The sequence below is a fragment of the Chrysochloris asiatica genome, unplaced genomic scaffold, assembly GCF_000296735.1.
Source record: "Chrysochloris asiatica unplaced genomic scaffold, ChrAsi1.0 scaffold00084, whole genome shotgun sequence".
NCBI lineage: Eukaryota > Metazoa > Chordata > Mammalia > Afrosoricida > Chrysochloridae > Chrysochloris > Chrysochloris asiatica.
Window position 1 is genome coordinate 3,847,559 of NW_006408602.1, and position 16,736 is coordinate 3,864,294.

The following is a 16,736-nucleotide window of genomic DNA, read 5'->3' on the forward strand; positions in this document are numbered from 1 at the left end:
AACTATTCCACAGGACAAAGACGAGGCTTTCTGCTCCCATAAAGATTTACAGCCTCAGAAAACACATACAGGGTCGCTATGAGTCAAAATTGACTCCATGGCACACTACCACCACCACCACCACCATTAGGAAACAGTAGATTTATGATTCAGGCCTTGATGCGAGGCCCAAAGCAGGGATAGTAGGAAATGGGAAGTGAGTGCTAATGGATATGTCTTAATTGCCTAGTACTGTTTTATCAGGTAACCTCAAGTGGAGGGCCTGAGCAACCAGATGTTTATTCTTTCACAGTTTAGGAGATTAGAAATCCAAATTCAGAGTGCCTACTCTAGAGGAAGGTTTTCTCTTTGTTGGCTTTGGGAAAAGATTCTTCTCTCCTTTCAGCATCAATGTGCCAGTATTTTTTTGGAGATCCTCATACATCTTGGCATCAACCTTCCTCGGGCTTTAGGAGCGTCACAATTTAGGAGCTCCACTTCACAGCTTTTCTATTTTGGTGGTAGTAGGGCCCTCTGAGTTCTGCTCACTTGTCTCTTCTTTCAGAACTCAAAAGCGATTGACTCAAGATACACCCTAATCCTGTTGATTGTATCTGACCTCACTAACATCATAGAAGTGAGGATTTATAACTCATAAGATATGATCACTTCAGATAACATCATGGGCTGGCTGTATCACAGTAGATCTCATCATAGAGGTGATAACTACTTAATTGCTAAACCACTGAGAGTCCCAGCCCTGTAAAGTTGACACAAAACCTTAACTATCATAGGGTTTGTATTAGGAGTGATGAAAACACTAAAATTGACTTATGATGATGGTTGTATAACTCATATTGTTGTCGTTGTTGTTAAGTACTGTCAATTTAGTTCCAACTCATAGAAATCGTATGTAGGGTTTCGGAGGAGCAGCTTTATGGGTTTGAACTGCTGACCTTGTGGTTCACAGTCCAGTGCTGAGATCCTACAACACTACTAACCAGTGTACTCAAAATGAAAGAATTTTATGTTTGTAAATTACACATCAGTAAAGGTAAGAGAGAGAGAAATGGATGCTGGGTATATAAACAATAGTGTGTCTTAACGTGAGTTTTGATATCCATAGTATTAGGATGCCATTTTTCTTCTAGGTCCATGGGACAGTAGGAGAACCCTGGTGGATTTGGGTAGAAGATCCTACAAATGATCATATTTATCATTCCGAATATTTTTTAATTCTAAAAAAACAGGTAAATATGTATTTGTGTGTATATTCTAATGGTATTGCTATCATAATAAGAAAGTTTAAACAAATTACTTTTTTTACTTTATTTCAGTATAATTTCATGGTACCATTAAATCTTTATGTATACATTTTTGTATCTGTTTGGATTTAAGAGAAAACATTAATTAAATGTCTCAGTTATGATGTATTCAGTATCAGCTTAGTTTGAGAAATTCCATTGTAATGTTTACCATGGTATACGACATAGGTGTGGAATATGTACACAGGTGAGATACATACAATTTTAGCTATTACACGCACACTGTGCTAAGCAGTGATTGAATCACGTAGGGAAAAGGACATTCCCTCTTTTATTCCCTACAAATCCCAAGAAAAAAGACTGAATTCAGTGTCTTTAATGCTTCATTTGTCATTTTTTGTATCAAAAAGAAAGCAAGCTTCAGGCTGAGATCCTTGGATAGACAGCAGTAGAATTTCGTAGCAATGTTTTGTTTTCATTGTATTCGTCTTCATGGTAGCGTTCTGTTTGTGCCAAGTGATTCTTTTGTTTTACTAAAGATAATGACAGAATTTAAAGAAAAATACTAGGTAAATAGATGGTGATTTTATATGATAAAATCACTAGTAGTTAAATGAATGAAATTTTGGAAAGTAAAGTCTGATCATAAGTTAAATATGATATGCATATAAAACCATAATATAAAGTGAATATAAATTTTGCTTTCTATTATACCAGCTATATTCAGAGTGTAACTGTCTGCAACTTTCTGAAGTACCTGAATAAAGCAACTGTTTAAAAATCCAAGATACTTTTTAGAGGCTCTTGCTGTGGGATGGCATTTTATTAATAATAGATTAATAAAATCTGTATCATGTTCATTTTCATCTTTATTTCCCATTAGGTCTTTAGTAAAGAAGCTCAAGTACTGATATTTACAATCCCTATTTTTGAGCCTTTGCCTTCCCAGTACTATATCCGAGCAGTGTCTGATAGATGGTTAGGAGCTGAGGCTGTATGTATTATCAACTTTCAACATCTGATTCTGCCAGAGAGACATCCTCCTCATACAGGTAACGTGTTAGACAGTAACTTGAATTCATGAATTTCCAAAACTGTTATTCATGTTGAAAAGTCTGAGTGCCATTAAAGTTGTTTGAATATGAATCAAAATCCAACTTATTTATCAATGTATAGTGAAAGAGAAATTGTAAAATTAGATATCTATGTATGTATATATTTTATAAAACTTATTGATAGGCCTTAATTCTTATTTCAGTTCCCAAAAAACAAACTAAATCCAGCCCAATTCTGATTGTTCTATCAAACATGAAACTTGTTTCTGTTCTCTGTGCCTTGGTCTCTTTTTTTTACATAAATTATTCTAATTTCTACAGATCTCTTTCCTTTTCTGTTACATCTCCTCTAGGTTTTCAAATTTATTGGAGTACAGCTCTTCATAATATTCTGTTATTATCGTTTTTATTTCTATAGGTTCTGTTGTGACATCACCCATGTGATTTCTTATGCGTGTTATTTGTGTCTTCTCCCTCATTTCTTTTCTTAGGTTTACCAATGGCTTGTTGATTTTATTCATTCTTTCAAAGAACCAGCTTCTTGTCCTGTTGATTCTTTCTATAGTTTTTCTGTTTTATATCTTGTTTATTTCTGCTCTGATCTTTATTATTTCCTTTTTTCCTTTGTTGACTCTTGGTTTACTTTGCTGGTCTATTTCTAATTGTTGTAGATGTTATTTTAATGTGTTGATTTTGGTTCTTTCTTCTTTTTGGATGTGTGCATTTATTGCAATAAACTGTCTTCTCAGCATCACTTTTGCCGTGTCCCAAGTACTCAAAGATATATGCTGCTGTTGTAGTTGCTGTTGAGTTGATTCCTACTCTTGGTGACACCTGGTGTTTATAGTAGAACCTTCTCCACAGGGTTTTCAAGGCTATGACCTTTCAGAATCAGGCCTGTCTTTCAAGGTGTCTCTGTATGAGAGAACTGCCAACCTTTCAGCTAGTTTTTGTTGTTAATTGCCATTGAGTTGGTTCCAACCCATAGCGACCCTGTATAGGGTTTCCTAGGAGTGGCTATAGTGAGCTTGAACCACCACCCTTGCTATTCAAACCAACATTGCAATCCAGCACGTTAACCCACAGCACCACACCAGGACTCCTTTCAGCTAGTAGTCAAGTGTTTAACTGTTTACTCCACTGATGGACTCCTCAAAAATACATAAATATAACTTCTCTAAGTCATGTTAATTTTCTGATCCTCACAACTTCAGTCTTTGTAATGAGTAACAACTCAGTGTTCTCAGTACAGTTCTTGTTTGCTCTGTTTTAATACTCCTACCTGTGTTTCTTAGAATGATTCATGCTACTAAAGATATAAGCAGCTGCCATAGGGTGTTAATTTAGAGTTATCCTTAGATCTAGTCTGCCCTTATTTATGCAGCTTGCAGAGTGTGATTTGTGGACAGTATACTAGCCCTTGCTTGCCACCATAGCATCATATATCTCGATGACCATAGCTCTCTCCTCTTAGAGGTCAGTGCTGACACGCTCTTGACAGGCCACGTAGCTCTCTAGCCAAACTCACTTTGGACCTCTCTCAGAAACTGAGGGAAACTTAAGATCTGCCTACTCGTGACCAAGTATGCCATACTGTTCACAACCTTTTTACTCTTCACATGTGGCGTATTTTGGATTTTCCCTCTTTTAAAATTTTCAAGTGTTAAATATATTTAATTTCTGATACTCTCAACTTTCTAAAGAAAATATTCCTTGTCATTATCCACCAGCTTACATTGCAGATAGGGATAGGTGGGAGCCATGGGACAAACACACAGCTGACATTCTCCTCCTTTTTTCAACTTCTTCTCAGGCTGTTGCTTTGAGTTCAATAATTTTTTTTTTTTTAACTTTTTTATTGTGATTTAAGTGAAGGTTTACAGAGTAGATCATTAGTTTACATTCACCAAATCATACCCCACATTTCATTTCTATGATCTCAATCCCCTCCAAGTACCATCAGTTAACAGTATTTATTTCTGTTCACTTTGACTCTTGCATTCCTCCCCCTGCCTTCCACTACCTTCCTCTTTCCTTTGCCAACCTTTCTCTTGTTGTATGTTGCGTTTCCCATCACCTAAGTTACCATGGGAAGGAAGGAAAAGTTGTTCACCAGCTAGAAAAATAATTCATACAGATTTTTTTTCATGTCATTGAAGGAGTCCTTTCATTGATGCTCCAATATACTTAAAAGGTAGAAAGGAAAAAAATGAGCATCATTCTGTTAGGTTAGTATATTTCTGCTAATCTCAACAGTACAGTGTTGAATGGAAATCATCACAGCGAAGAACCAAACACCAGGTGATTTCTCCAACCATGGAGAGGCAATGGATAAAAAATTAAATGCAATCATAAGTATTTTAAGTATCTTATAATACCTTATAAGGAGCTCTAGTAGTGTAGTAGTTACGAACGGGCTGCGAGCCACAAGGTCAGCAGTTCAAAACTACCAGCGGTTCTGCGTGAGAAAGATGAGGCGATCTGCTCCCGTAAAGATTTTTACAGCCTCGGAAACCCTGTGTAGGGTCGCTATGAGTCGGAACCGACTCCATGGCACATAACAACAACAACAGCATAATACCTTATAGATTAGAAAACACTTTGGTTTTGCCTCAGTCTGTGTTTCGGCTTTAGTTCTTCATAGAAAAGAGAAGCCTTTGTTGTGTTGAATGTGGTGGTTTGGGTTTTTTTGTTACTCACTTTTATTTGTACTTATCTTATAGAACTTATTTGATAATACTCTATTACACTAGGAGTCCTGATATGGAGCTGTAGGATAAGCACTGGGCCACAAGGTCTGTTTGGACCTCAAGGTTAGCAGTTCAGTCCCACTAGCCGTTCCTCAGAAACCCTATACAGGGTCACTATGAGCCAGAACACACTCAACAGCACTTAACAACAATTGCACTAGGAATTTTCTTCAAACTTTATAAAGTTTAAAGATAGACACTGACTTTGTAGTTATTTTGTTACTAAATTGGAAAAGACTTGATTTCATTTTTAATTGGCTAGAGTAACACCTCGCTCAGCCTATCTGATCTGATCAGGTGTGCCACACATCAAAAGTAATGTGTTATTAATGACCATTTCAGAACTGAAGTTTACAAATTATTTTCATTTTTCTTCAAATTAGAGTCAATTTACTTTTTTTCTCGAACATGTTTAGTTTCACACACATTTCAAGTTGATTTTCTAGCTGGAAGAAAAAAATATAATGTCATAATTGGGTTACACAGGGACTGGAGTCCTGGTGTGGTGCCGTAGGATAAGCAATTGTCTGCTAACCCCAAGGTTGGTGGTTCAAACCCACCAGCCACAACTTGGAAACTCTTTACATTGGTTGCAATGAATCATACTGACTCAATGGCACTTAACAACCACAGTGACAATACGAAGGGAGGGGTCCAGTATGTCACTATTAACGAATGTAGTAATAGAGGGAAAAGATGTGCAACTGATATACAAGCGTCTGTTAAGCTTTTTGTTTCCTCTAAATAATTAAGAATCATTGTAATTTTTCTCCTTTAGATACAGTATGTAGTACTGTACATATTTTTCAGTTATTATCTGACAGTTCCTCTGCATCTTTCAGAATTACTGGATCTGCAGCCTTTACCAATCACAGCTTTGGGATGTGGAGAATATGAAGCCTTGTATAAGTTCACCCACTTTAACCCTGTACAGACACAAATATTTCATACACTGTACCACACAGACTGTAACGTCCTACTTGGTGCACCCACTGGATCAGGGAAGACCGTTGCAGCGGAATTAGCCATTTTCAGAGTCTTCAACAAATACCCCAAGTCAAAGGTTTGTCTGCAAAAAGCACCAGCTTGAAATCAGTTAGAAAAGATGGTTCATAATCTCTGAACTAGCCAGTTGTAAGTACACTTGTAATCTCTGAACTAGCCAGTTGTAAGTACCCATTGAGTAGATTTATCACTCCCTCAATAAACATCTCAGGAGGGGAGGATAGCACATCATATCAGAAATATTGGCCATAAGAAAATGTACCTCAAGCGTAACTGTGCTCTAGGTGGATTTCTGACCAAATGGTGGTCAGATTTCCTTTCTTCATTGTAAGATGGCTGTAGTTCATAGGAAGTTTCATTGAACTGTGGTTCCATTTCATTGCACCACACTAAATTTGAAACCTTTTATATAAGGAAGAAGGTTTTCTTTAATGGACAGTAGAAAATCTGTATATAGATTTGAATTACTAAAGACCAGATTTTTTAAAAAAAGAATTAAACACCTAAAATGTGTAATTGTACTTCCATAAAATCTGAATTAAAATTTAAATAGTTTGTCTTCAAAACTTCAAAATCAGTAAATTTCTTTATGAAAGATTTATACAGAACTCATATAAGTCTTGGTCATAATACTAGGAAAAATATTTATTTTTATTAGAATCCTCATTTTCTGTATGTAATTTATTGTTATATACTTATTTTATTTGTACACATTATGATAAGTGGTAATTTCATTATAAAATATGAAGAGCAAATGCCTCTGGTACTTTGTAGAAAATATTTAAGATTTGTTCATATCAGTATTCTTATGATAAAAAATATTACGATGTATTACATTTCTATCTTGTTTTGGGTAAATGTAGTTTGATTAAGCTCAAATGACTTTGCCCATAAATTAGAAACTTAATTCTTCAGTATTAAAAGATATATTTTAAAACTACACTGTCATATTTGACAAAAATCATGAAATTCACTTTTATTTAAAATAGTGTCACTATTTTCGTTATCACCTTTTTGCCCCTTCTTCCCCATTTTTAGGCTGTATATATTGCACCCCTAAAGGCCCTTGTACGTGAACGAATGGAGGACTGGAAAGTTAGAATTGAAGAAAAACTTGGCAAAAAGTATGTTATTGCTTTTACTCATAAGAAATACTTTGAATAGTATAAAAGGACCATCAATTGAAAGAGTGGAATAAAATTATTGAATTTTTTTACAATGTGTTTCATAATTTTATTTGAAGGTATGTTACTGTTGAAGTCCTGGTACAGCACTATAGGATAAGCACTTGACCACAAGGTCAGTGGTTCAAACTCACCAGTGGCTCCTTGGAAACCCAAACAGGGTCTCTATGAGTCAGAACCAATTCGATAGCACTTAACAGCAACAACAAATGTTACTATTAAAATTTATTACTATTTTCATAATTTCTGAACCAGCCAATTTTAAATATATTGGAAAGATTGTTTTAAAATTGAACAATTAAATCACTCAAATTGCTTCATGTGAATATTTTTATTTGGTAAGAGAATTATCTCAAGATATTTATAATCTAAAAGGAATGAAACATAAATTACATTGTTTTATTTTTCTTTTATATCATTCAGAGTAACTTCCAAAATAGCTTAAAAGACATTTTACATGTAAATAATTTTAGAAAAAATAAATGGAAGTTATTTTTGGAGATCATGATGCTTTATTTTTTCATTAATATTTTAATGCTGTACATGTGGAAGGATATTCATTGCAGTTTTGTTTTTTCATAGTAAAAGATGCAGGCAGCCTAAATCATTAAATAAATTATGGTACTTTCAAGCAATACAGAAGATTTTAATCGTTTTATTAGAAAAATAAGTAGAAGTTTTCATAAATTGTCCTTGGATAAGCTATTCTTATTTTGTATGTGCATTTCTCAAGTGTTAACATGAAATGTAAAAAATTTGGGGTGTTTATTTTCCATTTGGAATGAACCTCTTGATTTTCCTACCCATTCTCTTTTAGACTTGCACAGGCTTTTAAATCTGTGCCTCTTGTTTTTACATCTTAGCCTCTGTATGACTGTGGTCTGCTGAAAATGAGGTGGTACATATTTTCTCTGATCTCTATGTCTTTTTTTTTTTTTTTTCTTTTTTTCTTTTTGCCTCTGGGCTTGTCTCTTATGTTTGAATTACCCTATAGAACACAATTATATTCTTAATGAATGCCTCTCTTTGTCTTAATAAGTTTACACTTTTCCTCATTATAATGATGTTCATTCTGCCATGTGGAAAAAGATCTATAAGTTCAACTCTATAAAGCTGCACTAAAGGCCAGAGATTCTGTAAATTTGTTATCAAAAATTGATACCTTTGCATACCTACATGAAAATTATAGATTATCTGTGTTAGGGATTTTATTTTGCATATCATTTGCTTTATGGGAGAAAATGACCTGGAATTCTTAGAAGCATGTTTTAGACTGAATGCACAGAAAATTTCAGAAATAAAAGGGAGATAGTTTTAAGCATTATAAAATTTCATTTTAAGAGACCTTTCCAAGGTCATGTGTTACCTGAGAAGTTAAAGGGATCATTGTTATTCCTCTCCAGAGTTATTGAACTAACAGGGGATGTGACTCCTGATATGAAATCCATTGCAAAGGCTGACCTTATTGTCACTACACCAGAGAAGTGGGATGGAATCAGCAGAAGCTGGCAAAATAGGAACTATGTTCAGAAAGTCACTATTCTCATCATAGATGAGATCCATCTGCTCGGTGGGTACCGTTATATCTAAAGCCAATTTACAAACTCTCATCTCTCGTACCTGAAGCAGCCAGTATAAGGGCTCATTAAATGATTAATGTGCATTATTCCTATTTCCTAGGGGATGAAAGAGGTCCTGTTCTAGAGGTCATTGTGTCTCGCACAAATTTCATCTCATCGCACACAGAAAAGTCTGTTAGAATAGTTGGTCTATCCACTGCATTAGCTAATGCCAGAGACCTTGCTGACTGGCTCAATATTAACCAGGTATGTGGAACACTGCTAAATCGGAAATGTAACTGTGTGGTGTAGATAATCACATTAAAAGAGACACTGTAATCTTATATAATTGAATATGTAAGCTGAAAATTCGTCTTCTCATATTTCTAGATGGGCTTGTTCAATTTCCGACCATCTGTACGCCCAGTTCCACTGGAAGTTCACATTCAAGGCTTCCCAGGTCAACATTATTGTCCTCGTATGGCTAGTATGAATAAACCTGCATTTCAGGGTAAGCTGTAGATTCTTAGAACAAATTAGTAACCACATTACATAGTAGCAATTAAATTCTAAATGGTGTGGGCATCTTTGGAAAGGTCATTCTGCTTCAACTTCTGTAAATTTCTAAAGCTGTTTACCTCAAATTGAAGTATTACAAATATATGTGGAATTATTATTGCAGTTTATAGAGATATCATAAATGACAATGTATTTTTAGTAGAATAAATTAAAAGTATAATTTGAAAAGTGTAAATCACTCTTAATATTAAACTATTAAGGTCTTATGGTATTTAACTTGGAAAAATGATAAATAGTTGAAGTTAATAAAATTTCACAGTAAAAATTGGCAAAATGTTTACCAAAAACCATAAAATATAGAATTTTCAGTGATATTTAACAAAGTTTCTGCTTGTGTGTTTTGGTTTCCCTTCTCTTACAAGCTAAGTAAGCAAGACAGATTTAAAGATAACACTGCTATTTTATTAAACATGTTTTATGTAGACTACATAAGGAATATTTATTTTATCAATTTAAAATAACCTCCAAAATAAATTTTCTAATGTGAACTGCTGTTGATTGTGAGGTGACAGTTGTGAGGTGACTTTTTAGCTGCTGTAATTAGCCTTATGACAGAAGCGAACTATTGATTGTGAACTAGAGACCAATTTTGGCAGTTCGGATTATTTACACCTCTACAGAAGCTTTGTACAAAATCACTAATGAACAATAAATCTACTGTGAGCTGTTTAACCACACCTGTTCTAGCAGCAGCAAAAATCCATTAAGTGCTGGTTTAAAAAAAGAGACAAAGATCCATTCATGATTATGTGTACAAACGATGCCAATATTGTACTAATATATATATATATAATACATTACATCTCTATTCTGATTTATCTGAGGATTACAATTTCAATTCTGTAATATTCTAATAGAATTTTTTGTTCTGTGAATGAGAAATGAGGTAAATGAATTTATTTTTCATAATATGCTGAATTATTTATTGTTGAGATTATTTATTTCTGTTAAGGAAATGACTGATTGCATACCAGTGGTGGAAGTGGAGCGTTCTGTGTTGTGTAGCTCATAATCACCACTCATCTGTCAGTTTGTCTTACTGTGGTAGCTTGCATATTGCTCTATGGTGGAAGCTATACTACCAGTAATTCAAATACTAGTGGGGGAATAGGCAAACACACTGAGCAGACTCACTGCATCAGGACATGGGAGACCAAGTGAAATAGATATGTATGGTTATCCTGGAACTCTGAGCTTCACAGGGTAGGACAGAGGTAGATTGATTGTCAGCTGAAAGATGCAGTTGAAACAGGAGCAGGAAGAAAGTAGATAAACAGGCGAGCTGTTGGCTGGTCTGGAGCAGCGTGGCCATCTTGAGCTTTTGCAAGTACCCGTGGATACTTTTGGAGGGGTGCTGTAGGATTGCCACTGGACTGTGAACCACAAGGTCAGCAGTTCAAACCCACCAGCTGCTCCTTGGAAATCAACCTTTACAGGGTCACTATGGGTCAGAACCAACTTGATGGCACTTAAAAAACAGCACCATGGATACAGCAGCCTGGAGACTCTGGATGTAGCTGGAGATTGATGGCAAGGGGAGTGTAGTTCTCCTTTGTCCCTGTGTCCTCCTGGCAACCCAGGGCCATGGTCAATCTCTGCCCTCACCAGCTTACTCTGCCTGGGGTAGAGTTACTATAATTACTATTCAAATGTACACACCAACCACTAATGTAAAAGGCAATAAAAACGAGGATTTTTACTGACTTCTGTAGGGTTGGGTGTCAGGCAAGCCATCTCTGTTTCTGAAGACACGTAAACGCACACTGAATTCCGCTGCACTAACAGCAAACAGAACTCCATTCACACTCCCAGTCTCTATCACATCCACCAGGTGACAGGCAGAAACACACCAACATACAATCATCAATTAAATACAAATACAAAACACCACAATGTCTAGGAGACAGCAATTTCAGCTTACATGAAGAAACAAGACAAAGTGTCTCAAACAAATGAACAAATTGCAAAGTCAGAAAGTATAGTACTAGAAATGGTATCCCAACTACTTGAAAGGAGTTTAAAAGAACAATATTTAGGTCCTTTCAACATATTGAGAGAATGAATCAAGAAAACTGCAGATGAAATTAAGGAAAACACATAAAAACCATAGATTTTAGGAAAACACTACAAGATCATCTAACAAAATAGAGGAATAATTGGAAACCATATATAAACAAATTAGAATGCTAAAAGATTAATACCAATACTTCAGAAACAGATAACACATTGGAAGGGCAAAGCAGAGAATGGAAATAGAATATCAGTCAGAAGTCAAATTACTGAACTTAAAGACAAATCTCTCAATATTCATCTGCTAGAGGAATGACTTACGTATTATTGGAATTCCAGAACAGGAAGAGACAAAAAATTATAGAGAAAACTGTGAAAGCATTGTTGGAAGAAAACTTCCCTAACATCATGAAAGACAAAAAGATAGCCACTCAAGAAGTTGAATGAACTCCGAACAGCATAGACCCCCAAAAGAAAATCACCAAGGCATATTATAAACAAACTTTTCAAAACCAAAGATAGGAAAGAATCCAAAGACAAGCCTGGGAAAAACAAAAACGTACCTACAAAAGAGGACTATAAGACTAAGCTCAGTTTCTTAATAAAAAACTGTGCGGACGAGAATACAATAGAATCATATACCCAGCAGTGATTTTCCATCAAGTATGATAGCAAAATTAAAGAATTTGTAAAAACTGTACCAATCTTGCAAAAAGTGCTAAAAGAAGTTTGTCAGACAAAGAACCAACAACAGCAGACAATAACCTGATATTAACATGTATGATAATATCACCCAGAACTCAACCCAGATATTGTCATTGTTGAGTGCCATCAAGTCAGTTCCGACTCATAGTGACTCTCTATAGAGTTTCCGAGTATGACTGGTGAGTTTGTTTTGCCAACCTTGCAGTTAGAAGTCCAGTGCTTATCCTACAATGCCAGTCCAGGATATGTTGTTGTTAAGTGCCTTTGCGTCGGTTCCAACTCATAGCGGCACTGTATAGGGTTCCAAAGAACAGCTGGTGGGCTTGAACTGCCAACCTTGTGGTTTGCAGTCCAGTGCTGATTCTACAGTGCCACACCAGGATATATAAAACAAACCTTACAAGAAAATGGGGAACCAGAGATATAAGTTTGCAACAACAAAAATAAAGTGAAAAGAGGGAATAATGTGGTTGCACAACTTCAAAAGAGAGAAAATCAAGTCAATTTCAAGAAAAAATTTTAAATAAAAAATAAACCTGACTTTAACCCTAAAAGCAAATCAGCCCTACCCCTAACTAAGGACTAATCCTAGTCCTTGATACAACCTTATCACTAAAGAAAGTCTTAGGCCTAACCTGGTGGTGGCGGTTGTGTGTCATTAAGTCGATTCGGACTCATGGCATCCCTGTAAAGTGTTTCTGAGGCTGTAAATCCTTATGGGAGCAGAAAGCTTCATCTTTCTCTTGCGGAGCAACTGGTGAATTTGAACGATTTACCTTGCAGTTCGCGGTCCATTGTATAAATCCCTCGGTCACTAGGGCTTCAGGCCTAGCCTAGACCTAGCTATAGCCCTATCTCTATAACTCCATACTTATACTCCTCTTAACCAAAAATTAAAAAAAAAAAAAAAAAAAAGACTGCATAGATGGTAAGAAGAGACGGCGAAACTTGCAAATCAAAGAAAGGAGCTGAACAGACAATTTCAAAGGGCAGCCTGAGAAAGCAAAGTACTATAATAAAATGTGCAGAGACATGGAGTTAGAAAACCAAAAGCGAAGAACACAGTCTGCGTTTCTCAAGCTAAAAGAATTGAAGAAAAGTTTCAAACCTCACGTTGGAATACTGAAGGAATCTTAGCGGAAAATGTTAAATGACACAGGAAGTATAAAGAAGTCAGTCACTGTATTAAAAAGAATTGGTTGACATTCAGCTATTTCAGGTGGTAGCATATCATGAACAACTGACTGTATTGAAAGCAGAAATCCAAACTGCACTGAACCTGTAACCAGACCAAGAGGCAATATTGGAAAAGAACAATGAGATAATGTATGGTTTGAAATCAAGGTTCTTCATTAGATAAATTGCAATTTGGGCATATTATTTTCTGGTGTGGTGCTGCGGGTTAATGCGCTGGAATGCAAGGTCAGTTTGAACCACAGGTTGACGGTTTAAGCTCACCAGCTGCTTCTCGGAAACCCTATACAGAGTCACTATGAGTCAGAACCAATTCTATAACACTTGACAACAGTTCTCTTCAGACCTCTTCTATAGTCTGTTGTCTTCCAACTTGAATCCTCACTCACAGATTTTTAGAAAAACAAAGAGAACATTCTTCTGATTTATCTTTTACCAGTTTATTGTTTCAAACTGTCCTAACTTTTCTATCTACTGAAACAGCAAATATAAAAAGAATTTTCCTTGGCCTTTTTTTTAGAGACTTTTTAATCATCTTGTATGACTGAACTGTCCAGAATCAATTTACCCTGTACTGGTGGCACTGTAGGCTAAGAACTAGACTGCTTACCACAAGGTGAATGGTTGAGACCAACAGCCGCTCCATGGGACCAAGATGAAGCAATGTGCAGCCTGGGAAACCCTATACTGGAGCATTATTAGTCTGAACTGACTTAACGGCACTTAACAACAATGAAATCATTGACTGAAGGAGCCCTGGTGATGCTGTAGGATAGGCACTGGACTGCTAACCTCAAGGTCAGCAGTTCCAGCCCACCGGAGGCTCCACAGGAGAAAGATGAGGTTTTCTGCTTCCATAACAATTTATAACTGTGGAAACCCCATGAGATGGATTCAGCTGGATGGTTTGGGTGTTTTTGTTATGGTTGATTGGGAAAGGAAAAGTGCATCAAAAATACAGCTCAAGAACAGAAAACTCAACTCAAGGCTAAGTATCCATGGATAACTCTTATGAAGAGTTTCAGTCTTTAAGTGCCTCTTTCCTTTGTTCTTCAGAACAGAACTTATAGCAAACATAGTTACATCTTCCTTGTCCTACATAATGTGCTCTCTAAGCAGAGTCATCATTCTCTCTTCTCATTTGTCCAACACTCTATGAGATCCATGTAGTACCTAGGATAGTGCTAAATTTTATGACCAAATTAAGAATTCACCTAAATCATTTATAATTAATAATTCATCTTAGTCATTTATAATATTAATTTTTTATTCATAATTTGATGGAAATCAAATTTGGATATAAGTGACTTAACCATTTTATTTTCCTCAACTTTTGAACAGCAATTAGAAGCCATTCTCCAGCCAAACCTGTTTTGATATTTGTCTCATCAAGACGTCAGACTCGTCTTACTGCTTTAGAACTGATAGCCTTTCTGGCTACTGAAGAAGAGCCAAAGCAATGGTTGAACATGGATGAAAGTGAGGTAAGCAATATATTATATCTCCTATGTTTCATGTTGTTAAGTACATTTAAGTCAGTACCTATTCATAGGGTTCCTAAAGAGCAGCTGGTATTTAACTGAGTTTTTATAGTATTTGTTTACTACCACAATGGAACTTGTAGTCATTTTACAAAATTCACTTTTAACATTCTTTTTTCAAAACTTTGTAAAATACTGTAAGTATGTACAAATTAAAACCTTGCTACTCTGTCCCTCAATAAAAACAAGCATTAAAATTTTGAATAATTATAATTTTTCATGTCTATACAATTATATTCCATTATATTGCTATTTTAAGGACCCTTGGTAACATTGTGGCTAAAGCACTCAGCAGTGAATACAAGTCAGTGATTCAAACTCATCAGCTCTGGCTCTGAAAGATTAAAGATTTACAGCTCTGTAAGCCCTATGGGAGTGGTCTGCTCTGTACTGTAGGGTCACTGAGTAGAAGTCAGCTTGTTGGCAGTGGGTTTATATGGCTATTTCATGTTGTGCTCCTATAATTAAATAAATATGCATCTTTATTATTAAATTGTTTGCTTGTTTTGAAATTTTCAATATTACATTCTGCCTTTAAAAATTTTTAATCATTGTTTTTGTATACTGTGCTTTTAAGTAAATAACGTTAGACATTATACAGATTTTCTTTTGGGGGGGGGCGGGCTGTTTGCAAACCAGACTAACTACTTGTGTGTTTGCCCCTATGTGCACTATGCACCTTATATGCTTGGGCATATTGCGTACAAAAACACATTATATAGCTTTCAGGAATTTATCCTCCTCCATTCTGTACTGAGGAAGATAGTACAGAACTGTGGTGGACTCCAGAGATGGAATAGTTGTATTGACTGGGATGACTTCACTCTTCTTGTGTAAAGGACATCATTTCTGGCTTGATAATCAGAACTTGACTAGAGGAAGATAAAAAAAAAAAAGGAAACAAGTGTAAATTGCTACAATATGATGAACTTGATCTATACTCATGGAGGTTGTAGCTCAAAACACCAACTGAGAGGGAAGGAGTCTTCACATCAAGTATCAATCATAACTCTTCTGTACACAGGGTTGATAGGAACGGGCAACTTAGACTTTGGTTTCCTAAAATGGAAGGGGGGGGGGCTATAATGGCATGAAGTGGCTGGCTTACAAGTTTTCAAGAGGGAGTTTAGTTAAAGAGTGTATAGGGGAAGGTAGAGTCCCTACTGAATAGTTTTCATCTTCTCTAGATGGGTCTGGTGAAAAGAGATGGGGTAAAATTCTTATGATTCAGTAGTGAGTAATTGTTATCATGACTAATTGCAACTGGCACAACTGTAAAGGTAGAAGTTTTGTAACAAAAACAGGGAGTAGTTAATCTTAAAGTCCAGAAACAGGCTCCTAGGACCATCATGGGAGATGAGCACAAGCGGAATGTGAGACCCTATCCAGAGAAGCAACAACACCAGAGATGGAAGCAGAAATGGGGACAAGGAGAGAGGGAACAGCTGAGGACTCTGGACTCATGAAAATATAGAAACTGAGAGCTGGCAGCCAGGAGGCAGACTTGCAGAATGTGCCCATTAGTGGTTTAAATTATTGTCTATTCCTGAGTGGTTTTGTGTACATCTCCCTCCCACTCTCTGCCAAAAAAAAAGGGAATGGAAGCAAATACAGTTGAATGATGGGAGATTGTAATCATTGCAATGAAACATTGGTTTAAAGATGATGTTCTCCCATGTAAACTATCACTGTGTTCACAATAAAAAAAAAACAAACATGGCATATAGCCTTACTGTTGTTCTTGTTGCTAAGTACCATTGAGTCAGTTGTGACTCTGTATAGGGTTTTCCAGGTAGGTTTGAACTGCCGACCTTGTGGTTTGTAGTTCAGTGCTGATCCTACCAGTGGAACTTCCTACACGAGGAAGTTCACATTGTTGTTCTTGTTGTTAGGTGCCATCGTGTCGGTAG

The 16,736-nt window shown here is 36.1% G+C and overlaps 1 protein-coding gene across 1 annotated transcript in view; it reads left to right on the forward strand.

The window, feature by feature from the left end:
• ASCC3 (activating signal cointegrator 1 complex subunit 3) overlaps positions 1 to 16,736 on the forward strand; it is a 476,917-nt gene that overhangs the window by 287,661 nt on the left and 172,520 nt on the right. The window contains exons 21-28 of the mRNA XM_006865855.1: positions 1,131 to 1,229; positions 2,128 to 2,296; positions 5,892 to 6,112; positions 7,093 to 7,178; positions 8,642 to 8,808; positions 8,919 to 9,064; positions 9,188 to 9,308; positions 14,627 to 14,769. Of these exons, the coding sequence (XP_006865917.1) occupies positions 1,131 to 1,229; positions 2,128 to 2,296; positions 5,892 to 6,112; positions 7,093 to 7,178; positions 8,642 to 8,808; positions 8,919 to 9,064; positions 9,188 to 9,308; positions 14,627 to 14,769 (1,152 nt within the window). The remainder of the gene's footprint in view (positions 1 to 1,130; positions 1,230 to 2,127; positions 2,297 to 5,891; positions 6,113 to 7,092; positions 7,179 to 8,641; positions 8,809 to 8,918; positions 9,065 to 9,187; positions 9,309 to 14,626; positions 14,770 to 16,736) is intronic.